Source organism: Cyanistes caeruleus, chromosome 33 (assembly GCF_971803275.1).
Source record: "Cyanistes caeruleus chromosome 33, bCyaCae1.hap1.1, whole genome shotgun sequence".
Lineage (NCBI taxonomy): Eukaryota > Metazoa > Chordata > Aves > Passeriformes > Paridae > Cyanistes > Cyanistes caeruleus.
The window spans coordinates 1,691,842-1,717,864 of record NC_141734.1 but is presented as its reverse complement, the minus strand read 5'-3'; the positions used below and the strand labels follow the sequence as shown (position 1 = coordinate 1,717,864).

The 26,023-nt window shown below is 38.7% G+C and overlaps 2 protein-coding genes across 2 annotated transcripts in view; one reads left to right on the top strand and one right to left on the bottom strand.

Moving 5' to 3' along the window:
- GABBR1 (gamma-aminobutyric acid type B receptor subunit 1) overlaps window positions 1-9,665 on the top strand; it is a 42,614-nt gene extending 32,949 nt beyond the window's left edge. Inside the window, exons 16-20 of the mRNA XM_086870658.1 lie at window positions 87-180; window positions 1,008-1,135; window positions 2,286-2,414; window positions 5,636-5,779; window positions 9,083-9,665. Of these exons, the coding sequence (XP_086726784.1) occupies window positions 87-180; window positions 1,008-1,135; window positions 2,286-2,414; window positions 5,636-5,779; window positions 9,083-9,337 (750 nt within the window). The 3' untranslated portion in view covers window positions 9,338-9,665. The remainder of the gene's footprint in view (window positions 1-86; window positions 181-1,007; window positions 1,136-2,285; window positions 2,415-5,635; window positions 5,780-9,082) is intronic.
- A 4,569-nt stretch (window positions 9,666-14,234) lies between these two features.
- RPS5 (ribosomal protein S5) overlaps window positions 14,235-26,023 on the bottom strand; it is a 24,026-nt gene continuing 12,237 nt past the window's right edge. The window contains exons 3-6 of the mRNA XM_086870659.1: window positions 25,238-25,447; window positions 22,261-22,389; window positions 16,596-16,694; window positions 14,235-14,382 (exon numbers count right to left, since the gene is read on the bottom strand). Coding sequence (XP_086726785.1) covers window positions 14,314-14,382; window positions 16,596-16,694; window positions 22,261-22,389; window positions 25,238-25,447 — 507 coding nt within the window. The 3' untranslated portion in view covers window positions 14,235-14,313. The remainder of the gene's footprint in view (window positions 14,383-16,595; window positions 16,695-22,260; window positions 22,390-25,237; window positions 25,448-26,023) is intronic.

Here is a 26,023-nt window from a genome sequence, read left to right as displayed (position 1 = left end):
AAAATCCCAAAAATCCTGAAAAGTTCCCAAAAATCCCCAAAACCCTTTCCCAATCCTCGATTCCGGGTGGTTTTTTTTTGTCCCAGGAATTCACCAAGGAGGAGCCCAAGTCGGACATGGACGTGTCCATCCTGCCCCAGCTCGAGCACTGCAGCTCCGCCAAGATGAACACCTGGCTCGGTGCGGAATTCCGGGAATTCGGGATAAATTTGGGAATTTTGGGGAAAATTTGGGGATTTTGGGGAAAATCGGGGAAAATTTGGGGGAAAATTTGGGATTTTTAGGGTGAATTTGGGGGAAATTTCAGGAGAATTTGGGGTTTTTAAGGTGAATTTAGGGAAAAAATCGGGATTTTTTTGGGAAAATTTGGGGGAAATTTTGGATTTTTGGGGTGAATTGGGGAAAATTTGGGATTTTTAGGGGAAATTTAGGGGAAATTTGGGTAAATTGGGGATTTTTAGGGTGAATTTGGGGGAAAATTTGGGGATTTTTAGGGTGAATTTGGGGAAAATTTGAGAAAATTTGGGATTTTTAGGGTGAATGTGGGGGAAATTTGGGATTTTTAGGGTGAATTTGGGGAAAAATTGGGATTTTCAGGAAAAATTTGGGGAAAATTGGGATTTTTAGGGCAAATTCGGGGGAATTTGGGATTTTTAGGGTGAATTTGGGGGATTTCAGGAAAATTCGGAATTTTTATGGTGAGTTTGGGATTTTTAGGGCGAATTTGGGGAAAATTTGGGATTTTTAGGGTGAATTTGGGGGATTTTTAGAGCATTTCAGGTGGGAATTTGTGGAATTCACCTGGAATTTCTGGAATCCAGCTGGAATTCGGGAATTTCAGGTGGAATTTGAGAATTTCAGGTGGAATTTGAGGACTCCAGATCAAATCCAGGACGATTCCTTTGGGAATTTTCTGCCTCCACCCCAAAAAATTTTCAGGATTCCGATTTTTTTTCCACTTTCCCGATTTTTTTTTCCTCTTTCCCAATTTTTTTTTTTTTTTCCAGGGATTTTTTATGGATTCAAGGGGTTGTTGCTGTTGTTGGGAATTTTTTTGGCCTACGAGACCAAAAGCGTTTCCACAGAGAAAATCAACGACCACCGGGCGGTGGGAATGGCGATCTACAACGTGGCGGTAAATCCCGGAATTCCAGGGGAAAATTCCCGCAAAAAAATCGGGGAAAAAAATCCTAAAAAATGTTTAAAAAATCGTTTAAAATTTGTTTTAAGATTCGTCAAAAAATTTGGACTAAAAATCGCCAAATGTTTTAAAAAAAATGGGGAAAAAGTTAAAATAAATGAGAAAAATTGCACCAAAAATGAAAAAAAATTGGGGAAAAAATTGGGGGAAAAATGTCTAAAAATGACGGAAAAATTTCTGAAGGAATAATAAAGGGAATTCTCCAAAATTCCCAAAAAATGCCCCAAAAGATGCCAAAAATATCCCAAAGATTCCTCCCGAAAAAATGGTCAAAATCTCCCCCAAAAAATTCCTTAAAAAATCCCCCCAAAATTAAAAAAAAATTATAAAAAATTAAAAAAAAATCCCGAAATATTCCCTAAAAAATAAAAAAAATCATAAAAAGTCCTAAAAAACTCCCCCAAAATTTCCAAAATATCTAACAAAAAATCCTAAAAAAATCCAAAGAAATTCCCTCAAAAAATCTCCCCAAAATTAGAAAAAATCCTAAAAAGTCCTAAAAAAATTCCAAAAAATTCCCCAAAAAATTCGCCCCAAAATTAAAAAGAAATCCTAAAAAATCCTTTAAAAAATCCCAAAAAATCTCCTAAAAAATCCTAAGAAAATGCTAAAAAACATCCTAAAAAATCCCAAAAAATTCCCCAAAAAACCCCAAAAATCCCACTAAAAAACCCCAAAAATCCCCAAAAAATCTTTAAAAAATCCCCCAAAAAATCCTCAAAAAACCTCAAAAAAATCCCCAAAAAATCCCCCAAAAAACCCTAAAAATCCCCAAAAAATCCCATTAAAAAAACCCCAAAAATCCCAAAAAAATCTCTAAAAAATCCCCAAAAAATCCCAACAAAACCCCTAAAAAATTCTAAAAAAATCTTTAAAAAAATCATAAAAAATCCCAAAAAAATCCCAAAAAAATCCCCAAAAAATCCCCAAAAAATCCCAAAAAAACTCCAAAAAAATCCCTAAAAAATTCTAAAAAAATCTTTAAAAAATCCTAAAAAATCCCAAAAAATCCCCAAAAAATTCCCAAAAAATTCCCGAGCCTCCCCCCAGCTCCGAAAGATCCGGAACATTCCGGATTTTGCAGGTGTTGTGCCTGATCACGGCGCCGGTGACGCTGATCCTCAGCTCGCAGCAGGACGCCGCCTTCGCCTTCGCTTCCCTCGCCGTCGTCTTCTCGTCCTACATCACCCTCGTGGTGCTCTTCGTGCCCAAGGTGAGGCAGGAATTCCAGGGAAAAATGGGATTTTCCAGGGAATTGGGAAGGGGGTTTTTTTTATTATTTTTTGGGGATTTTTAGGGATTTTTTAAAGATTTTTTGGGGATTTTTTTTTGGGTTTTTTTGGGATTTTTTTGGGATTTTTTGGGGATTTTTTAAAGATTTTTGGGGGTTTTTTGGGGATTTTTTAGAGATTTTTTGGGGATTTTTTGGGGGATTTTTAGGGGATTTTTGGGGATTTTTTGGGGTTTTTTGGTGGATTTTTTTGAGGTTTTTTTTTATTTTTTTGGAGATTTTTGGGGTTTTTTAATGGGTTTTTTTGGGGATTTTTTTGGGTTTTTTAGTGGGATTTTTTTGAGTTTTTTTGAGGATTTTTTTGGGGATTTTTTAAAGATTTTTTTGGGGGTTTTTTTTGGGTTTTTTTGAGGATTTTTTTTGGGATTTTTAAAAGATTTTTTTGGGTTTTTTTTGGGTTTATTTAATGGGATTTTTTTTGGATTTTTAGGGTTTTTTTGAGGATTTTTTGGGGGATTTTTTAAAGATTTTTTGGGGGATTTTTGGGGTTTTTTTAATGGGATTTTTTAGGGATTTTTAGGAGCTTTTTGGGGATTTTTTGGGGGTTTTTTGAGGTTTTTTTGAGGATTTTTTGGGGGATTTTTTAAAGATTTTTTGGGGATTTTTGGGTTTTTTTAGTGGGATTTTTGGGGATTTTTTGGGGATTTTTTGGGGGATTTTTTGGGGTTTTTTTTGTGGATTTTTTTGAGGTTTTTTTTGATTTTTTGGGGATTTTTTAAAGATTTTTTGGGATTTTTTGGGGTTTTTTTGGGGATTTTTTTAAAGATTTTTTGGGGGATTTTTGGGGTTTTTTTAATGGGATTTTTTTGGGATTTTTAGGGGTTTTTTGGGGATTTTTTGAGGAATTTTTTAAAGATTTTTGGGGTTTTTTAATGGGATTTTTGGGGTTTTTTTGGGGATTTTTGGGGGGTTTTTTGGTGGATTTTTTTGAGTTTTTTTTTATTTTTTGGGGATTTTTTAAAGATTTTTGGGGGATTTTGGGGGTTTTTTAATGGGATTTTTGGGGGTTTTTTAATGGGATTTTTTGGGGGGATTTTCTAAAGATTTTTTGGGGGATTTTTGGGGTTTTTTTAATGGGATTTTTTAGGGATTTTTAGGGGTTTTTTGGGGGGTTTTGAGGTTTTTTTGAGGATTTTTTGGGGGAATTTTTAAAGATTTTTTGGGGATTTTTGGGTTTTTTAATGGGATTTTTGGGGATTTTTTGGGGATTTTTTTGGGATTTTTTGGGGTTTTTTGGTGGATTTTTTTGAGGTTTTTTTTGATTTTTTGGGGATTTTTTAAAGATTTTTGGGGGATTTTTGGGGTTTATTCAATGGGATTTTTTGGGGGTTTTTGGGGGATTTTTTTGTTTTTTGGGGATTTTTGGGGTTTTTTTTGAGGATTTTTTGGGGATTTTTTAAAGATTTTTTGGGGGTTTTTGGGGTTTTTTTTAATGGGATTTTTTTGGGATTTTTTATTGGGATTTTTTGGGGGTTTTTTAATGGGATTTTTTGGGGGGATTTTCTAAAGATTTTTTGGGGGGTTTTGGGGTTTTTTAATGGGATTTTTTTGGGTTTTTTGGGGGATTTTTTGGGGGTTTTTTGGTGGATTTTTTTGGGATTTTTTGAGGATTTTTTGGGGGATTTTTTAAAGATTTTTTTAGGTTTTTTGGGGTTTTTTAGTGGGATTTTTGGGGTTTTTTTAATGGGGTTTTTTGGGGTTTTTTAATGGGATTTTTTGGGGGGATTTTTTGGGGGTTTTTTTGGTGGATTTTTTGGGGATTTTTTAAAGATTTTTTAGGGTTTTTTGGGGTTTTTTTAATGGGATTTTTGGGGTTTTGGGGGGATTTTTGGGGATTTTTTGGGGGTTTTTGGTGGATTTTTTTGAGGGTTTTTTTTATTTTTTGGGGATTTTTTAAAGATATTTTAACGATTATTTGGGTTTTTTTAATGGGATTTTTGGGGTTTTTTTGGGGATTTTTTGGGGTTTTTTTGGTGGATTTTTTTGGATTTTTTGGGGATTTTTGGGGTTTTTTTTGAGGATTTTTTTGGGGATTCTTTAAAGATTTTTTGGGGTTTTTTTGGGGTTTTTTTTAATGGGATTTTTGGGGGTTTTTTAATGGGATTTTTGGGTTTTTGGGGGGGATTTTTTTTTTGGTTTTTTGGGGATTAGGAAAAAATAAAAAAAAAATCATAAAAAAATCGGGAAAAAATCAGGAAAAATCGGGAAAAATCGGGAAAAAATCTGTAAAAAATTAGGAAAAAATCACAGAAAAATCAAATAAAAATTAGGAAAAAATAAAAAAAAAATCATAAAATATCGGGAAAAAATCTGAAAAAAAACGGGAAAAAGTCAAAAAAATTGGGAAAAATCAGATAAAAATTAGGAAAAAAAAAAAAAATCATAAAAAATCAGGGAAAAGCGGGAAAAAATCAAGGAAAATCAGATAAAAATTAGGAAAAAAATCCGAAAAAACCTGGAAAAAATCGGAAAAAATCCGTAAAAAATCCGTAAAAAAATCACAGAAAAATCAGATAAAAATTAGGAGAAAAATCATAAAAAAATCATTAAAAAATCGGGAAAAAATCAGGAAAAATCAAGAAAAATGTGGAAAAAATCAGGGAAAATCGGGAAAAAATCAGGGAAAAGCGGGAAAAAATCAGGGAAAATCAGATAAAAATTAGGAAAAAAATCCGAAAAAACCTGGAAAAAATCGGAAAAAATCCATAAAAAATTAGGAAAAAGTCACAGAAAAATCAGATAAACATTAGGAAAAAAATTAGGAAAAAAGTCATTTAAAAATCATTAAAAAATCGGGAAAAAATCAGGAAAAAATTAGGAAAAAATCACAGAAAAATTAGATAAAAATTAGGAAAAAATAAAAAAAAATCATTAAAAAATTGGGAAAAAATCATAAAAAATCGGGAAAAAATCCAAAAAAATTGGGAAAAATCAGAAAAAAATCAGATATAAATTAGGAAAAAATTAAAAAAAAAATCATAAAAAATCGGGAAAAAATCAGGAAAAATCGGGAAAAAATCAGGAAAAATCAGGAAAAAATCAGGAAAAATCAGGAAAAATCAGGAAAATCAGGAAAAAATCAGGGGAAAGCAGGAAAAGCTCGGGAGGAGCGGGAATGATGGGGAATTTCGGGAACGCCGCAGATGCGGCGGCTGATCACGCGCGGGGAGTGGCAGTCGGAGCAGCAGGACACGATGAAAACCGGATCCTCCACCAACAACAACGAGGAGGAGAAATCCCGGCTGCTGGAGAAGGAAAATCGGGAATTGGAGAAAATCATCGCCGAGGTGGGGAAACGGGAACGCTGCCGGGAGATTTTCCTGCTTTTTTTCTGGTTTATTCCCGCTTTTTTTGGTGTTATTCCTGCTTTTTTTTGTGTTATTTTTGCTTTTTTTGTGTTATTCCCGCTTTTTTTGGTGTTATTCCTGCTTTTTCCTGTGTTATTCCTGGGTTTTTCTGTGTTATTCCCACTTTTTCTGTGTTTTTCCTGCTTTTTCTGTGTTTTTCCTGCTTTTTCTTGTGTTATTCCCACATTTCCTGTGTTATTCCCACTTTTTTTTAGTGTTATTCCCACTTTTTTCTGGTGTTTTTCCCATTTTTTGTCTGTTTTTCCCACATTTTCTGTGTTATTCCCAGTTTTTTCTGTGTTTTTCCCATTTTTTTCTGGGTTTTTTCCCATTTTTTTCTGTGTTTTCCCCACTTTTTCTGTGTTATCCCCATTTTTTCCTGTGTTATTCCCACTTTTTCTGGTGTTTTTCCCATTTTTTGTCTGTTTTTCCCACATTTCCTGTGTCATTCCCACTTTTTTCTGTGTTTTTCCCATTTTTTCTGTGTTTTTCCCATTTTGTTCTGTTGTTTTCCCATTTTTTCTGTGTTCTCCCCACTTTTCCCGGTGTTATTCCCACTTTTCCTGTTGTTTTCCCACTTTTTCTGTGTTTTTCCTGCTTTTTATTGTGTTATTCCCACTTTTTATTGTGTTATTCCCATTTTTCCTGTGTTTTTCCCATTTTTTTCTGTGTTTTCCCCACTTTTTCTGTGTTATTCCCACTTTTTTTTAGTGTTATTCCCACTTTTTCTGGTGTTTTTCCCATTTTTCTGTTTTTCCCACATTTTCTGTGTTATTCCCACTTTTCCTGTGTTTTCCCCACTTTTTCTGTGTTATTCCTGGTTTTTTCTGTGTTTTTCTTTTCCCAGTGTTATTCCCACTTTTTTTGAGTGTTATTCCCACTTTTTCTGTGTTTTCCCCATTTTTTTTCTGTGCTTTTCCTGCTTTTTTCTGTGTTTTCCCCACTTTTTCTGTGTTATTCCTCTGTTTTTTCTGTTGTTTTCCCATTTTTTTCTGTGTTATTCCCACTTTTCCTGTTGTTTTCCCACTTTTTCTGTGTTTTTCCTGCTTTTTCCTGTGTTATTCCCACTTTTTTGAGTGTTATTCCCACTTTTTCTGGTGTTTTTCCCATTTTTTCTGTGTTTTTCCCACGTTTTCTGTGTTATTCCCATTTTTTTCTGTGTTATTCCTGGTTTTTTTCTGGTTTTCCCATTTTTTTCTGTTGTTTTCCCATTTTTTCTGGTGTTTTTCCCCTTTTTTTTCTGTGTTATTCCCATTTTTTTTCTGTTTTTCCCATTTTTCCTGTGTTATTCCCACTTTTCCTGGTGTTTTCCCCACTTTTTCTGTTTTTCCTGCTTTTTTTTGTGTTATTCCCACTTTTTTTTGTGTTATTTCTGGTTTTTTTCTGGTTTTCCCATTTTTTTCTGTTGTTTTCCCATTTTTTTTGTGTTATTCCCACATTTTCTGTGTTTTTCCCACTTTTTTCTGTGTTTTCCCCACATTTTCTGTGTTATTCCCATTTTTTTCTGTGTTATTCCTGGTTTTTTTCTGGTTTTCCCATTTTTTTCTGTTGTTTTCCCATTTTTCCTGGTGTTTTTCCCTTTTTTTTTCTGTGTTTTTCCCATTTTTTCTCTGTTTTTCCCACTTTTTCTGTGTTTTTCCTGCTTTTTCTTGTGTTATTCCCACATTTCCTGTGTTATTCCCACTTTTTCTGAGTTATTCTCCTTTTTTCTGTGTTTTTCTTGCTTTTTTCTGTGTTATTCCCACTTTTTCTGTGTTTTCCCCACTTTTTCTGTGTTATTCCTGGTTTTTTTCTGGTTTTCCCATTTTTTTCTGGGTTTTTTCCCATTTTTTTGTCTGTTTTTCCCACATTTCCTGTGTTATTCCCAGTTTTTATTGTATAATTCCCATTTTCTTCTGTTGTTTTCCCATTTTTTCTGTGTTTTTCCCACTTTTTTTGAGTGTTATTCCCACTTTTTCTGTGTTTTTCCCATTTTTTCTGTGTTTTTCCCATTTTGTTCTGTTGTTTTCCCATTTTTTCTGTGTTCTCCCCACTTTTCCTGGTGTTATTCCCACTTTTCTTGTTGTTATTCCCACTTTTTCTGTGTTTTTCCTGCTTTTTATTGTGTTATTCCCACTTTTTATTGTGTTATTCCCATTTTTTTCTGTGTTATTCCCATTTTTTCCTGTGTTTTTCCCATTTTTTGTCTGTTTTTCCCACATTTTCTGTGTTATTCCCATTTTTTTCTGTGTTTTCCCCACTTTTTCTGTGCTATTCCTGGTTTTTTCTGTGTTTTTCTTTTCCCAGCGTTATTCCCACTTTTTTTGAGTGTTATTCCCACTTTTTCTGTGTTTTCCCCATTTTTTTTCTGTTCTTTTCCTGCTTTTTTCTGTGTTATTCCTCTGTTTTTTCTGTTGTTTTCCCATTTTTTTCTGTGTTATTTCCATTTTTTCTCTGTTTTTCCCACTTTTTCTGTGTTTTTCCTGCTTTTTCTTGTGTTATTCCCACATTTCCTGTGTTATTCCCACTTTTTTTGAGTGTTATTCCCACTTTTCCTGGTATTTTTCCCATTTTTTTTTCTGTTTTTCCCACATTTCCTGTGTTATTCCCACTTTTTTCTGGTGCTTTTCCCACTTTTTTCTGTGTTTTCCCCACTTTTTCTGTGTTATTCCCGTTTTTTTCTGTGTTATTCCTGGTTTTTTTCTGGTTTTCCCATTTTTTTCTGTTGTTTTCCCATTTTTTTGTCTGTTTTTCCCACATTTTCTGTGTTATTCCCAGTTTTTATTGTGTTTTTCCCATTTTCTTCTGTTGTTTTCCCATTTTTTTCTGTGTTTTTCCCATTTTTTTCAGTGTTACTCCCACTTTTCCCAGTGTTATTCCCACATTTCCTGTGTTATTCCCACTTTTCCTGTGTTTTTCCCATTTTTTTCTGTGTTTTTCCTGCTTTTTTCTGTGTCATTTCCACTTTTTTTTGGTGATTTTCCCGCTTTTTTCTGTTGTTTTCCCATTTTTTCTGTATTTTTCCTGGTTTTTTCAGTGTTTTTCCCAGTTTTTATTGTGTTATTTCCACTTTTTATTGTGTTATTCCCGTTTTTTTCTGTTGTTTTCCCATTTTTTCCTGTGTTATTCCCACTTTTTCTGTGATTTTCCCGCTTATTCCGACGTTTTCCCCCCTTTTCCCGTATTTTTTCCCACTTTTCCCAATTTCCCCCCAATTTTCCCCCACTTTCCCCGCATTTTCCCCCCTTTCTCCCCCATTCCCAGAAGGAAGAACGCGTCTCCGAGCTCCGCCAGCAGCTCCAGGCGCGCCAACAACTCCAGCTCCGCTCCCGCCGCCGCCATTCCCGCGACTCCCAGCGCGACTCCCGCGATTCCCAGCGCGATTCCCGCCATTCCCAAGCCGATTCCCGGGATTCCTTCCCCCAGCCCAGCCTGGTTCGCTGCCTGGTGTCGGAACAGGCGGAAAAACTGGGACGCGGGAATTGCGACGGGAGCCGCGTCCACCTGCTCTACAAGTGACGGGTTTCGGCGGGAAAAACGGGGGGGTTTTGGCGGGAAAACGGGAGTTTTGGCGGGAAAATTGGAGTTTTGGCGGGAAACGGGAGTTTTGGCGGGAAAATAAGAGTTTTGGCGGGAAAACGGGAGTTTTGGCGGGAAAACGGGAGTTTTGGCGGGAAAAACGGGGGTTTTGGCGGGAAAATTGGAGTTTTGGCGGGAAAACGGGAGTTTTGGCGGGAAAAACGGGAGTTTTGGCGGGAAAATTGGAGTTCTGGCGGGAAAATTGGAGTTTTGGCGGGAAAATAAGAGTTTTGGCGGGAAAAAAGGGGGTTTTGGCGGGAAAACGGGAGTTTCGGCGGGAAAATTGTAGTTTTGGCGGGAAAATCGGAGTTTTGGCGGGAAAAAAGGGGGTTTTGGCGGGAAAACGGGAGTTTCGGCAGGAAAATTGTAGTTTTGGCGGGAAAATTGGAGTTTTGGCGGGAAAGTAAGAGTTTTGGCGGGAAAAACGGGGGTTTTGGCGGGAAAATAGGAGTTCTGGCGGGAAAAAATGCGTTTTGGCGGGAAAAAATTAACGGGGAGGGGGGTGTGGGAGTTGAAGAGGGGAAATTCCTGGGATTTAGGCGGGAAAAGTCTTGGAATTTAAGGGGGGAAAAAAAAAGCTTGGAATTGAAGCGGGAAAATTCTTGGGATTGAAGCGGAAAAATTCCTGGAATTTCCACGGAAAAATTGTGGAATTCAGGCGGGAAATTTCCTGGAATTTACACAAAAAAATATTTCTGGAATTCACGTAGGAAAATTCTTGGAATTTAAGCGGAAAAATTCTTGGAATTCCCATGGAAAAATTCCTGGAATTTCCACGGAAAAATTGTGGAATTTATGCGGGAAATTTCTTGGAATTCACGTGAAAAAACTCCTGGAATTGAAGTGGAAAAATTCCTGGAATTCCCATGGAAAAAATGCGGAATTCAGGTGGGAATTCTTGGAATTTCCATGGAAAAATTTCTGGAATTGAAGCGGAAAAAATCTTGGAATTCATGGGAGAAATTCCCGGAATTTCCACGGAAAAATCTCAGAATTCCCACGGAAAAAAATCTCGGAATTTAAGCGGGAAAAATCTTGGAATTCCCATGGAAAAATTCCTGGAATTTCCATGGAAAAATCATGGAATTCAGGTGGGAAATTTCCTGGAATTTACACAAAAAAATTCCTGGAATTCGCGTGGAAAAATTCCGGGAATTGAAGCGGAAAAATTCCGGGAATTTCCATGGAAAAATCACGGAATTCAGGTGGGAAATTCCTGGAATTTCCATGGAAAAATTGCTGGAATTTCCATAGAAAAAATCATGGAATTAATGAGGAAAAATTCCCGGAATTAATGAGGAAAAATTCCCGGAATTCCCACAAAAAAACCCTTGGAATTCACGTGGAAAATTCATGGAATTCACACAGAAAAATTCTTGGAATTCATGCGAAAAAAATCCTGGAATTCCCATGGAAAAAAATCCGGGAATTTGTGCAGAAAACCTCTGGAATTCCGGCAGAAAAATTCCCAGAAATCCCAGAGAAAAATTCCCGGAATTCCCGGGGGAAAATTCCCAGAATTCCGATGAAATTCCCGGGTTTTTTCCTCCGAGAATTCCGTGGATTTTGTGGAATTCCGGCCCCTCCCCCCCAAAAAAAGCGGGAAAAATCGGAATTCCCGATAAAAAAACCGGGAATGTTCCGGAAAAGGGCTCGGGGGATGGGTTTGGGTGGAATTTTCATGGATTTGGGATTTTTCTGCCTCTGGAATTTTGGGTGGGGAAAGGAGGGAGGGGAAGAATTCCGTGGATTCTCTGGAATTGCCGTTTTTCCCGGAGTTGTCCTCCCCCCAAAAAAGTCCCATAGAATTCCCAGAAAATTCCCTGAAATCCCCCAAAATCCCAAAAAATTCCCTGAAATCCCAAAGAAATTCCCTGAAATCCCAAAAAAATCCTTAAAATCCCAAAAAATTCCCTAAAATCCCCCCAAAAATTCCCTGAAATCCCCCCAAAAATCCAAAAAATTCCCTAAAATCCCAAAGAAATTCCCTGAAATCCAAAAAAATTCCTTAAAATCAAAAAAAATTCCTTAAAATCCAAAAAAATTCCCTGAAATCCCCCCAAAATCCCAAAGAATTCCCTAAAATCCTAAAGAATTCCTTAAAAGCCCCCAAAAATTCCCTGAAATCCCAAAAAAATCCCAAAAAAATCCCTGAAATCCCCCAAAAATTCCCAAAAATCCCAAAAAATTTTCCTGAAATCCCAAAAAATTCCCTAAAATCCAAAAAAATTCCTTAAAATCCCCCAGAATTCCCTGAAATCCCCCAAAATTTCCTGGAATCCCAAAAAATTCCCTGGAATCCCCCCAAAATCCCAAAAAATTCCCTAAAATCCCAAAGAAATTCCCAAAAAATTCCCAGTTCCCTGAAATTCCCAAAAATCCCCCCAAAATTCCCTGAAATCAAAAAAAAATTCCCCAAAATCCCTCCAAAAATTCCTTAAAATCCCCAAAAATTCCCTAAAATCCCCAAAAAACTCCCTAAAAACCCCAAAATTCCCTGAAATCCCCCCCAAATTCCAAAGAATTCCCTAAAATCCTAAGAATTCCTTAAAAGCCCCCCAAGAAATCCCTGAAATCCCAAAAAAATCCCAAAAAAATCCCTGAAATCCCCCAAAAATTCCCAAAAATCCCAAAAAATTTCCTGAAAATCCAAAAAATTTCCCTAAAATCCAAAAAAATTCCTTAAAATCCCCCAGAATTCCCTGAAATCCCCCAAAATTTCCTGGAATCCCAAAAAATTCCCTGGAATCCCCCCAAAATCCAAAAAAATTCCCTAAAATCCCAAAGAAATTCCCTGAAATCCCCAAAAATTCCTTAAAATCCCCCAAAAAATCCCCAATTCCCTGAAATTCCCAAAAAAATCCCCCAAAATCCCTCCAAAAATTCCTTAAAATCCCCCAAAATTTCCTGAAATCCCAAAGAAATTCCCTGAAATCCCAAAAAATTCCTTAAAATCCCCCAAAATTCCCTAAAACCCAAAAAAATCCCCAAAAAATCCCTGAAATTCCCCAAAAATTCCCTGAAATCCCCCCAAAAAATTCCCAAAAAAATCCCCCAAAAATTCCTTGAAATCCCAAAAAAATTCCCAAAAACCCCCAAAAAATTCCCGACAATTTTTCCCTAAATCCCAAAAAAATTCCCCCAAAAATCCCTCAAAATCCCCCAAAATTCCCAAAAATCCCCAAAAATTCCCATTTTTCCCCCAGAATTCCCAAAAATCCCAATTTTTCCCCCAAAATCCGCCCCGGAATTCCGGAAAAACCCGGGATAAATGGGGGGGGTGGGGTGGGGGATGGGAATTCCCGGGAATTCCGCGGTCGTCGCCTCCGGGTTTTCCCGAAATTCCCGTGGAAAAATCGGGATCCTGCAGCTCCCAACGGCTCCGAGTGGTTTTTTTTTGGGAATGGGAGGGAATTTCGGGAAGTTTGGGATGGAGGGGGGGGGGGAGGGGATTCCCGGGAAATTTTTATGGAATTGTTGCGAGAAAAGGGAGGAATCCACAGAGAATTCCCAAAAAATCCTCCCAGAATTCCCCCAAAAATCCACCCAGAATTAACAAAAAATCCACAAAATTCCTAAAATTCACCCAGAATTCCCAAAAATCCCCCAAAATCACCCCAGAATTCCCAAAAAATCCACAAAATCCCCCCAAAAATCCCCCCAGAATTCCCAAAAAATCCACAAAATCCCCTCAAAAATCCTCCCAGAATTCCCAAAAATCCCCCAAAATCACCCCAGAATTCCCAAAAAATTCCCAAAATTCCCCCAAAAATCCCCCAGAATTCCCAAAAATCCCCCAGAATTCCCAAAAAATCCACAAAATCCCTAAAAATTCACCCAAATTCCCAAAAATCCCCCCCAGAATTCCCAAATTTCCCCCAAAATTCCCATTTTTTCTCATTTTCCCCCCAAAATTCCCAATTTTCTGACAAAATTCCCAGATTTTCCCCAAAATTCCCATTTTTTTCTCAATTCCCCCCCAAAATTCCCATTTTTTCTCATTTTCCCCCCAAAATTCCCAAATCTCTCCTCAAAATTCCCAATTTTTTTTTAATTCCCCCCCCCAAATTCCCATTTTTTTCTCAATTTTACCCCGAAATTCCCAAATTTCCCCCCAAAATTCCCAATTTTTCCTTATTTCCCCCAAAACTACTTCTCAAAATTCCCAATTTTTTCTCAATTTCCGAAAATTCCCAAATTTCTCCTCAAAATTCCCAAATTTCCCCCCAAAATTCCCAGATTTCCCCCGATATTCCCAACTTTCTTTTAATTCCCCCCAAAATTCCCATTTTTTCCCATTTCCTTCCCTTTTCTTCCCAAAATTCCCAAATTTCTCCCCCAAAATTCCCAATTTTTCTCTTTTTCCCCCCAAAATTCCCAATTTTTCCCCCAAAATTCCCAAATTTTCCCCCAAATTCCCAATTTTCTGACAAAAATTCCCAATTTCCCCCCAAAATTCCCAATTTTCTCCTCAAAATTCCCAATTTTCCCCCCAAAATTCCCAATTTTCCCCCCAAATTCCCAAATTTCCTCCCCAAAATTCCCATTTTTTTCCCAATTCCCCCAAAATTCCCAATTTTTCCTCCAAAATTCCTGATTTTTTCCCAATTTCCCCCCAAAATTCCCAAATTCCCCCCAAAATTCCCATTTTTTCCCCCAAAATTCCCATTTTTTTCCCAATTTCCCCCCAAAATTCCCAAATTTCTGATAAAATTCCCAAATTTCCCCCCAAAACTCCCATTTTTTCCTCCAAAATTCCCATTTTTCCCCCAAAATTCCCATTTTTTTCCCATTTTCCCCCCAAAATTCCCAATCCCCCCCGAATTCCGGCTCCGGGTTTTTTTGGGATCCGATTCCTGGGACGTTTTTATTGGGGAATTCCGGGAATTCCGGGAATTCCGGGTTTTTTTGGGAATTCAGCGGTTGGATTTGGCCACGCGCTCCAGCTCGTCTTTCTTCTTGATGGCGTAAGAGTTGGAGGAGCCCTGGGGGGAAAAACGGGAAAATTCGGGAAAATTTGGGAATTTTGGGGGGAAAAACGGGAATTTTGGGGGGAATTTGGGGATTTTGGGGGGAAAAACGGGAATTTTGGGGGGAATTTGGGGATTTTGGGGGGAAATTTGGGGATTTTGGGGGGAAATTTGGGGATTTTGGGGGGAATTTGGGAATTTTGGGGGAAAATTTGGGGGGTTTGGGGGGAAAAATGACGAAAAAATGGGAATTTTGGGGGGAAAAACGGGGATTTTGGGGGAAAATTCGGGAATTTTGGGTGAATATTTGGGAATTTTGGGGGGAATTCGGGGATTTTGGGGGGAATTTGGGGAAAATTTGGGAATTTTGGGAGAAAATTTGGGAATTTTTGGGGGGAAATTGGGAATTTTGGGGGAAATTTGGGGATTTTGGGGGAAATTTGGGGATTTTGGGGGGAAAAATGAGGAAAAAATGGGAATTTGGGGGGAAAAATGGGAATTTTGGGGAAAATTTGGGAATTCTGGGGGGAAATTTGGGAATTCTGGGGGGAAAATTGGGGAAAATGAGGAAAAATTGGGAATTTTGGGGGAAAAAATGGGAATTTGGGGGGAAATTTGGGAATTTTGGGGGAATTTGGGGGGAATTTGGGAATTTTGGGGGGAATTTGGGAATTTTGGGGGGAATTTGGGAATTTTGGGGGAAATTTGGGAATTTTGGAGGAAAATTGGGAATTTTGGGGGGAAATATGGAAAAATGGGATGAAACTGAGAAAAAAAGGAGGGAAATGGGAGAAAAGATGGAAAAATGGGAAAAAAAGATGGAAAAACAAAAAAAAAATCGTTGAAAAATCAGAAAAAATAAAAAAAAAATCTGAAAAAAATCAGAAAAAAATCAAAAAATAATGTGGAAAAATGGGAAAAAAATGAGAAAAAAGATGGAAAAATGGGATAAAAAGGAGAAAAAAAGATGGAAAAAAGGGATGAAACTGAGAAAAAAAGGGAAATGGGAGAAAAGATGGAAAAATGGGAAAAAAAGATGGAAAAACAAAAAAAAAATCGTTGAAAAATAAGAAAAAATAAGAAAAAAATGCAAAAAAAAAGACAAAAAATGGGAAAAAAAGGAGAAAAAAAGATGGGAAAATGGAATGAAAAGGAGAAAAAAAGAGGGAAATGGGAGAAAAGATGGAAAAATGAGAAAAAGAGTTGGAAAAATAATAAAAAAAATCGTTAAGAAAAATGCAAAAAAAAATGCGAAAAAAATGCGAAAAAATGCGAAAAAATCAGAAAAAATCAGAAAAAAATGTGGAAAAATGGGAAAAAAATGAGAAAAAAGATGGAAAAATGGGATAAAAAGGACAAAAAAAGAGAGAAATGGGAGAAAAGATGGAAAAATGGGAAAAAATATTGAAAAATCAGAAAAAAATCGTTAAAAAATCAGAAAAAATGCGAAAAAAATGCGAAAAAATCTGAAAAAAATGCGAAAAAAATCAAAAAAAATGTGGAAAAATGGGAAAAAAATGAGAAAAAAGATGGAGAAATGGGATAAAAAGGAGAAAAAAAATGGAAAAAAGGGATGAAACTAAGAAAAAAAGGGAAATGGGAGAAATGATGGAAAAATGGGAAAAAAAGATGGAAAAATCAGAAAAAAAATCGTTAAAAAATCAGAAAAAATCAGAAAAAAATCAGAAAAAAATCTGAAAAAAATCAGAAAAAAATTTAAAAAAAAGTGGAAAAATGGGAAAAAAATGAGAAAAAAGATGGAGAAATGGGATAAAAAGGAGAAAAAAATGGAAAAAAGGGATGAAACTGAGAAAAAAAGGAGGGAAATGGGAGAAAAGATGGAAAAATGGGAAAAAATATGGAAAAATCAGGGAAAAAATCGTTAAAAAATCAGAAAAAATGCAAAAAAAATCTGAAAAAATCAGAAAAAAATCAGAAAAAAATGTGGAAAAATGGGATAAAAAGGAGAAAAAAAGATGGAAAAATGGGATAAAAAGGAAAAAAAAAGAGGAAAGTGGGAGAAAAAATGGAAAAATGGGAAAAAAAGATGAAAAAATCGTTAAAAAATCAGAAAAAATGCAAAAAAAATGTGAAAAAAATCAGAAAAAAATCCAAAAAAAATATGGAAAAATGGGAAAAAAATGGGAAAAATTGTGGAAAAAGTGGGAATTTTGGAGGGGCTGGGATTTTTGGGGATTTGGGGCTGGAATTTTGGGAATTGTGCTGACCTTGGCGGCGTTGATGAGCTCGTCGGCCAAGCACTCGGCGATGGTTTTGATGTTGCGGAACGCGGCCTCGCGAGCGCCCGTGCACAGCAGCCAGATGGCCTGGGGGAGAAAAAGTGGGAATGTTGGGAAAAATCGGGAATTCTGGGGGAAAATCGGGAATTCTGGGGGGGGTTGGGGGAAATTTGGGGGAAAAACGGGAATTTTGGGGGAAAAAATGGAAATTTTAGGGGAAAAATGGGAATTTTGGGGGAAAAAATGGGAATTTTGGGGGAAAAAAATGGGAATTTTGGGGGAAAAATGGGAATTCTGGGGGGAATTGGGAATTCTGGGGGGGAATTGGGAATTCTGGGGGGGAATTTGGGAATTCTGGGGGGGGTTGGGGGAAAAAATGGGAATTTTGGGGGGAAAAATGGGAATTTTAGGGGAAATTTGGGGTTTTTGGGGGAAAATCGGGAATTCTGGGAGGGGTTGGGGGACAAAATGGGAATTTTGGGGGAAATTTGGGGGATTTTGGGGGTAAAAATGAGGAAAAACTGGGAATTTTGGGAGAAAAAATGGAAATTTTGGGGGGAAAAATGGGAATTTGGGGGGAGAAAAAGCAGGAATGTCGGGAAAAATCGGGAATTCTGGGGGAAAATTGGGAATTCTGGGGGGGGTTGGGGGAAATTTGGGAGAAATTTGGGGATTTTGGGGGGAAAAATGAGGAAAAAATGGGAATTTTGGGGGAAAATTGGGGGGTTTGGGGGGGAAAATTGGGAATTTTGGGGGGGAAAATGGGAATTTGGGGGAGAAAAAATCGGAATTTTGGGGGAAAAAATTGAGATTTTGGGGGGAAAAACAGGAATTTTGGGGGGAAATTTGGGGGTTTTGGGGGAAAAATTGAGAATTTGGGGGAAAATTGGGAATTCTGGGAAGGAATTGGGAATTCTGGTGGGGGGTTGGGAATTCTGGGAGGGAATCTGGAATTTTGGGAGAAATTTGGGGATTTTGGGGGGAAAAATGAGGAAAAAATGGGAATTTTGGGGGAAAATTGGGGGGTTTGGGGGGGAAAATTGGGAATTTTGGGGGAAAATTGGGAATTCTGGGAGGGGTTGGGAGAAAAAATGGGAATTTTGGGGGGTTTTGGGGGAAAAAATGGGAATTTTGGGGGAAAAAATGGGAATTTTAGGGGAAATTTGGAGGGTTTGGGGGGGAAAATTGGGAATTTTGGGGGAAAAAACGGGAATTTTGGGAGAAAATTGGGAATTCTGGGGGGGGCTGGGGGAAATTTGGGGGAAATTTGGGGGGAAAATTGGGAATTTTGGGGGAAAAAATCAGGAATTCTGGGAGGGTTTGGGGGAAAATTGGGAATTTTGGGGGAAAAATGGGAATTTTGGGGGAAAATGGGAATTTTGGAGGAAAAAATGGGAATTTTAGGGGAAAATTGGGGGGTTTGGGGGGGAAAATTGGGAATTCTGGGGGAAAATTGGGAATTCTGGGAGGAGTTGGGGGAAAAACGGGACTTTTGGGGGGAAAATGGGAATTCTGGGGGGGTTGGGGGAAATTTGGGGGAAATTTGGGGGGGAAAATGGGAATTTGGGGGGAAATTTGGGGGGTTTGGGGGAAAAATTGGGAATTTTGGGGGAAAATTGGGAATTCTGAGGGGGGTTGGGGGAAAAAATGGGAAATTTGGGGGAAAAATGGGAATTTGGGGGGAAAAATTGGAATTTGGGGGGAAATTTGGGGAAAAAATGGGGAAAAAAATGGGAAAAATTCCCAAAAAATCAGGATAAACCAGAACTATGGAAAAATCCTTGGGAATGTGGGAATTTTGGGGATTTGGGGATGGGGAAGGACCTGGTAGACCCCACAAAGAGGAAAAAAACTGGGAGAACAAACAAAAAAAAGAGAAAAAAACCAAGAAAAATGGGAAAAAAATGGGGAAAAAAAAGGGAAAAATTCCCAAAAAATCAGGACAAACCAGAACCATGGAAAAATCCTTGGGAATGTGGGAATTTTTGGGATTTGGGGTGGGGAAGGACCTGGTTGACCCAGCAGAGAGCAAAAAAATTAGGAAGAAAAGGAAAAAAAACCCCAAAAAAATGGGAAAAAAAAGCAAAAAAATGTGGAAAAAATGGGAAAAATTCCCAAAAAATCAGAATAAACCAGAACCATGGAAAAAATCCTTGGGAATGTGGGAATTTTGGGATTTGGGATGGGGAAGGACCTGGTTGACCCTGCGGAGAGGAAAAAAAATGGAAGAAAAATGGAAAAAAATGAGGAAAAAAAAGGGAAAAAAACGCAAAAAAATTGGGAAAAATTCCCAAAAAATCAGGATAAACCAAACATGTGGAAAAATTTTTGGGAATGTGGGAATTTTGGGGATTTGGGGTGGGGAAGGACCTGGTTGACCCTGCTGAGAGGAAGAAAAATGGAATAAAATGAGAAAAAAATGGGAAAAAAAGGCAAAAAAATAGGGAAAAATTCCCAAAAAATTAGGATAAACCAGAACTATGGAAAAATCCTTGGGAATGTGGGGATTTTTGGGATTTGGGGTGGGGAAGGACCTGGTTGACCCTGCAAAAAGCAAAAAAATTAGGAAGAAAAGGAAAAAAACCCAAAAAAAAAATGGGAAAAAAAAGCAAAAAAATGACGAAAAAATGGGGAAAAAAATGGGAAAAATTCCCAAAAAATCAGGATAAACCAAAACTATGGAAAAATCCTTGGGAATGTGGGAATTTTGGGGATTTGGGGTGGGGAAGGACCTGGCTGACCCTGCTGAGAGGAAGAAAAATGGAAGAAAACGAGAAAAAGAAGCAAAAAAATGGGAAAAAAAAGCCAAAAAAAATGGGAAAAAATTCCCAAAAAATCAGGACAAACCAGAACCATGGAAAAATCCTTGGGAATGTGGGAATTTTTGGGATTTGGGATGGGGAAGGACCTGGTTGACCCAGCAGAGAAGAAAAAAACCCAAAAAAAATGGAAAAAAAAGCAAAAAAAATGGGGAAAAAAATGGGGAAAATTCCCAAAAAATCAGGATAAACCAAAACTATGGAAAAATCCTTGGGAATGTGGGAATTTTGGGGATTTGGGGTGGGGAAGGACCTGGCTGACCCAGCAGAGAGCAAAAAAATTAGGAAGAAAAGGAAAAAAACCCAAAAAAAAATGGGAAAAAAAAGCAAAAAAATGTGGAAAAAATGGGGAAAAAAATGGGAAAAATTCCCAAAAAATCAGGATAAACCAGAACCATTGAAAAATCTTTGGGAATGTGGGAATTTTTGGGATTTGGGGATGGGGAAGGACCTGGTTGACCCTGCGGAGAGAAAGAAAAATGGAATAAAACGAGAAAAAAATGGGAAAAAAAAGGCCAAAAAAAATGGGAAAAATTCCCAAAAAATCAGGACAAACCAGAACTATGGAAAAATCCTTGGGAATGTGGGAATTTTGGGGATTTGGGGTGGGGAAGGACCTGGTTGACCCAGCAGAGAAGAAAAAAAAAAGTGGGAGAAAAGGAAAGAAAAATGGGGAAAAAAATGGGAAAAAAAAGCAAAAAAAATTGCAAAAAAATGGGAAAAATTCCCAAAAAATCAGGATAAACCAGAACCATGGAAAAATCCTTGGGAATGTGGGAATTTTGGGGATTTGGGGATGGGGAAGGATCTGGCTGACCCCGCAAAGAGTAAGAAAAATGGAAGAAAATGAGAAAAAAATGGGGAAAAAAAAGGGAAAAAAATGGGAAAAATTCCCAAAAAATCAGGATAAACCAGAACCATGGAAAAATCCTTGGGAATGTGGGAATTTTGGGGATTTGGGGATGGGGAAGGACCTGGCTGACCCCGCAAAGAGTAAGAAAAATGGAAGAAAATGAGAAAAAAATGGGGAAAAAAAAGGGAAAAAAATGGGAAAAAAATGGGAAAAATTCCCAAAAAATCAGGATAAACCAGAACCATGGAAAAATCCTTGGGAATGTGGGAATTTTGGGGATTTGGGGTGGGGAAGGACCTGGTTGACCCTGCAAAAAGCAAAAAAATTAGGAAGAAAAGGAAAAAAAACCAAAAAAAATGGGAAAAAAAAGCAAAAAAAATTGCAAAAAAATGGGAAAAATTCCCAAAAAATCAGGATAAACCAGAACTATGGAAAAATCCTTGGGAATGTGGGAATTTTTGGGATTTGGGGTGGGGAAGGACCTGGTTGACCCAGCAGAGAGCAAAAAAATTAGGAAGAAAAGGAAAAAACCCCAAAAAAATGGGAAAAAAAAGCAAAAAAAAGAGGAAAAAAATGGGGAAAAAATGGGAAAAATTCCCAAAAAATCAGGATAAACCAAAAGTATGGAAAAATCTTTGGGAATGTGGGAATTTTGGGGATTTGGGGATGGGGAAGGACCTGGTTGACCCTGCGGAGAGGAAGAAAAATGGAATAAAACGAGAAAAAAATGGGAAAAAAACCAAGAAAAATGGGAAAAAAATGGGGAAAAAAAAGGGAAAAATTCCCAAAAAATCAGGATAAACCAGAACCATGGAAAAATGCTTGGGAATGTGGGAATTTTTGGGATTTGGGGATGGGGAAGGACCTGGTTGACCCTGCGGAGAGGAAGAAAAATGGAATAAAATGCAGAAAGAAAAACGGAAAAAAACCAAGAAAAATGGGAAAAAAATGGGGAAAAAAATGGGAAAAATTCCCAAAAAATCAGGATAAACCAGAACCATGGAAAAATCCTTGGGAATGTGGGAATTTTTGGGATTTGGGGATGGGGAAGGACCTGGTAGACCCCACAAAGAGGAAAAAAACTGGGAGAACAAACAAAAAAAAGAGAAAAAAACCAAGAAAAATGGGAAAAAAATGGGAAAAAAAAAGGGAAAAATTCCCAAAAAATCAGGATAAACCAAAAGTATGGAAAAATCTTTGGGAATGTGGGAATTTTTGGGATTTGGGGTGGGGAAGGACCTGGTTGACCCAGCAGAGAAGAAAAAAAAAAGTGGGAGAAAAGGAAAGAAAAATGGGGAAAAAAATGGGAAAAAAAAGCAAAAAAAATAGCAAAAAAATGGGAAAAATTCCCAAAAAATCAGGATAAACCAGAACCATGGAAAAATCCTTGGGAATGTGGGAATTTTTGGGATTTGGGGATGGGGAAGGACCTGGTTGACCCTGCAAAGAGGAAAAAAAATTAGGGAGAAAAGGAAAAAACCCCAAAAAAATGGGAAAAAAAAGCAAAAAAAAGAGGAAAAAAATGGGGAAAAAATGGGAAAAATTCCCAAAAAATCAGGATAAACCAAAAGTATGGAAAAATCTTCGGGAATGTGGGAATTTTGGGATTTGGGATGGGGAAGGACCTGGTTGACCCAGCAGAGAAGAAAAAAAAAACTGGGAGAAAAGGAAAAAAAAATGGGGAAAAAAATGGGAAAAAAAAGCAAAAAAAATTGCAAAAAAATGGGAAAAATTCCCAAAAAATCAGGATAAACCAAAACTATGGAAAAATCCTTGGGAATGTGGGAATTTTGGGGATTTGGGGATGGGGAAGGACCTGGCTGACCCCGCAAAGAGTAAGAAAAATGGAAGAAAATGAGAAAAAAATGGGGAAAAAAAAGGGAAAAAAATGGGAAAAATTCCCAAAAAATCAGGATAAACCAGAACCATGGAAAAATCCTTGGGAATGTGGGAATTTTTGGGATTTGGGATGGGGAAGGACCTGGTTGACCCTGCGGAGAGGGGAGACGTCGACGGCTTGTCTGCGGACGGTGCCGGCGCGGCCGATCCGAGTCGAGTCCTCGCGGGGGCCGGAGTTGATGATGGCGTTGACCAGGACCTGCAGGGGGTTCTGGAAAACAGGGAAAATGGGATGGAATTCCCAGAATTCCCAGAATTCCCGAGAAATTCTTGGAATTGCAGAGAAATTCCAGTGGGAATGGGTGAAAATTCGGGGATAAAAGGTGAAAAAACGGCGCTAAAACTGCAGTGGATTCCCCCAAAAAAATGCTCCTGAATGCCAAAAAAATCTTGGAATTCTCTTCTTTTATCCCAAAATTCTTCTCCTGGATCCCAAAAATTTCATTCCCGAGCTCCAAAATTCCAAAAAAATAATTTTGGTGGATCCTCCAAAAAAAAAAGTTCCTAAATTTTATTCCCAAGCTCCAAAATCCCCCCCCCCAAAAATGATCAAAAATCCTAAAAAATGTTCCTAAAGCTGCTCTGGATGCCAATAAAATTCTCTGGAATCCCAAAAAATCCTGGAATTTCCTTTTGCTATCCCAGAAACCCCAAATCCTCATCCTTGGTCCCAAAATAATTCTTTTCCCCCCCACAAAATCCCGTTTTTTCTTCGTTTCTCCCCCAAAATTCCCATTTTTCCTCCTAAAAACTCCATTATTCTCTCTAAAAATCCACTTTTCCCCATTTTTTCCCCTAAAAATCCCATTTTCTCCAAAAAAATCCTATTTTTTCCCCATTTTCCCCCCAAAATCCCATTTTTCCTCCTAGAATTCCCATTTTTCCCCAAAAATCCCCATTTTTTCCCAATTTCCCCCCAAAATCCCCATTTTCCCCCCCAAAATTCCCATTTTATCACCATTTTCCCCTAAAATTCCCATTTTCCCCATAAAATTCCCATTTCCTCCTAGAAACCCTATTTATCCCTCTAAAAATCCCATTTTCCCCCCAAAACCCCCAATTTTTCCCCCCAAAATTCCCATTTTCTCCCCCAAAACTCCCATTTTTCCCCATTTCACCCCAAACCCCCATTTTTTCCACATTTCCCCCCAAAACCCCCATTTTTTCCCCATTTTCCCCCCAAAACCCCCATTTTTCCCCAAAACCCCCATTTTTTCCCCAAAATCCCCATTTTTTCCCCATTTCCCCCCATTTTCCCCATTTTCCCCTATTTTCCCCCATTTTTCCCCCAAACCCCCATTTTTCCCCATTTCCCCCCATTTTTCCCCATTTTTTCCCGATTTCCCCCCATTTTTCCCCATTTTTCACCCAAAATCCCCATTTCCTCCCCATTTTCCCCATTTTCCCCCCCAAAATTCCCATTTTTCCCCCAAACTCCCTTTTTTCCCCATTTTTTCCCCATTTCCCCCCATTTTTCACCCAAAATCCCCATTTCCTCCCCATTTTCCCCATTTTCCCCCCAAAACCCCCATTTTTTCCCCATTTCCCCCCATTTTTCCCCATTTCCCCCATTTCCCCCCCATTTTTCCCCATTTCCCCCCATTTTCCCCCCCATTTCCCCCCATTTTCCCCTCAAAATCCCCATTTCCTCCCCATTTTCCCCCCCAAAATTCCCATTTTTTTCCCCCAAAACTCCTTTTTTCCCCATTTTTCCCCATTTCCCCCCATTTCCCCCCATTTTTCCCCCATTTCCCCCCATTTTTTCCCCATTTCCCCCCATTTTTTCCCCATTTTTTCCCCATTTCCCCCCATTTTTCCCCATTTCCCCCCATTTCCCCCCATTTTTCCCCCAAAATCCCCATTTCCTCCCCATTTTCCCCCCAAAACCCCCATTTTTCCCCATTTTCCCCCCAAAACACCCATTTTTCCCCAAAACCCCCATTTTTCCCCAAAATCCCCATTTTTTCCCCATTTCCCCCCATTTTCTCCCCATTTTTTCCCCATTTCCCTTCATTTTCTCCCAGTTTTTTCCCCCAAAACCCCCATTTTTTCCCCATTTCCCCCAATTTTTTCCCCATTTTCCCCCATTTTTCCCCATTTTCCCCCCAAAATTCCCTTTTTTTCCCCATTTCCCCCATTTTTCCCCATTTCCCCCATTTTTCCCCATTTCCCCCATTTTTTCCCCATTTTTACCCCATTTCCCCCATTTTTTCCCCATTTCCCCCCCATTTCCCCCCATTTTTCCCTCAAAATCCCCATTTCCTCCCCATTTTCCCCCCCAAAATTCCCATTTTTTCCCCCCAAAACCCCCATTTTTTCCCCATTCCCCCCCATTTTTCCCCATTTCCCCCCATTTCCCCCCCATTTTTCCCCATTTTCCCCCATTTTCCCCCATTTTTCCCCATTTCCCCCCCATTTTTTCCCCATTTCCCCCCATTTTCCCCCCATTTTTTCCCCATTTCCCCCCATTTTTCCCCATTTTCCCCATTTCCCCCCATTTTTTCCCCCATTTTTTCCTCATTTCCCCCATTTTTTCCCCATTTCCCCCCATTTTCCCTCCTTTCCCCCCATTTCCCCCCATTTCCCCCATTTTTTCCCCATTTCCCCCATTTTTTCCCCATTTTCCCCCATTTCCCCCCATTTTTCCCCCAAAATCCCCATTTCCTCCCCATTTCCCCCCCAAAACCCCTATTTTCCCCCATTTTTCCCCCAAACCCCCATTTTCCCCCATTTTTCCCCATTTCCCCCCATTTTTCCCCATTTCCCCCCATTTTTCACCCAAAATCCCCATTTCCTCCCCATTTTCCCCCCAAAACCCCCATTTTTTTCCCCATTTCCCCCCATTTCCCAACATTTTTCCCCATTTCCCCCCATTTCCCCCCATTTTTCCCCGTTTCCCCCCATTTTCTCCCCATTTCCCCCCATTTTTCCCCCCAAAATTCCCATTTTTTCCCCAAAACCCCCATTTTTTCCCCATTTTTTCCCCATTTCCCCCCATTTTTTCCCCATTTTTCCCCCCATTTCCCCCCATTTCCCCCCCGTTTCCCCCCCGTTCTCACCTCCCCGGTGAGCAGGTGGATGATTTCGAAGGCGTGCTTGACGATCCTGACCGTCATCAGCTTCTTGCCGTTATTGCGGCCGTGCATCATCATGGAGTTGGTCAGGCGCTCCACGATGGGGCACTGAGCCTTGCGGAAGCGCTTGGCCGCGTAGCGCCCGGCCGAGTGCGGCAGGTACTTGGCGTATTTCTCCTTCACCGCGATGTAATCCTGGGAAAATCCGGAATTTCGGGGTTGGATTTGGGATCAAGACACCGGAAAACCCCGAAGTTCTGGCGCAAATCCCATCAAAATCCCAAAATTCTGGCGCAAATCCCATGAAAATCCAAAAATTCTGGCGAAAATCCCATCAAAATCCCAAAATTCCGGCTCAAATCCCATCAAAATCCAAAAATTCCAGCTCAAATCCCATCAAACTCCAAAAATTCTGGCGAAAATCACATCAAAATCACCAAGTTCTGACTCAAATTCCACCAAAATCCCAAAATTCTGACTCAAATCCCATCAAAATCCAGAAATTCCAGTTCAAATCCCATCAAAACCCCAAAATTCTGACTCAAAATCCCGGGATTCCTGCCCCGCGTAGCGCCCGGCCGAGTGCGGCAGGTACTTGGCGTATTTCTCCTTCACCGCGATGTAATCCTGCCAAAAACGGGAAAATCGGGAATTCTGGGGTTGGATTTGGGAGTGTGATCCCAAAAAACCCCAAAGTTCTGGCGCAAATCCCATCAAAATCCAAAAATTCTGGCTCAAATCCCATCAAAATCCCGAAATTCTGACTCAAAT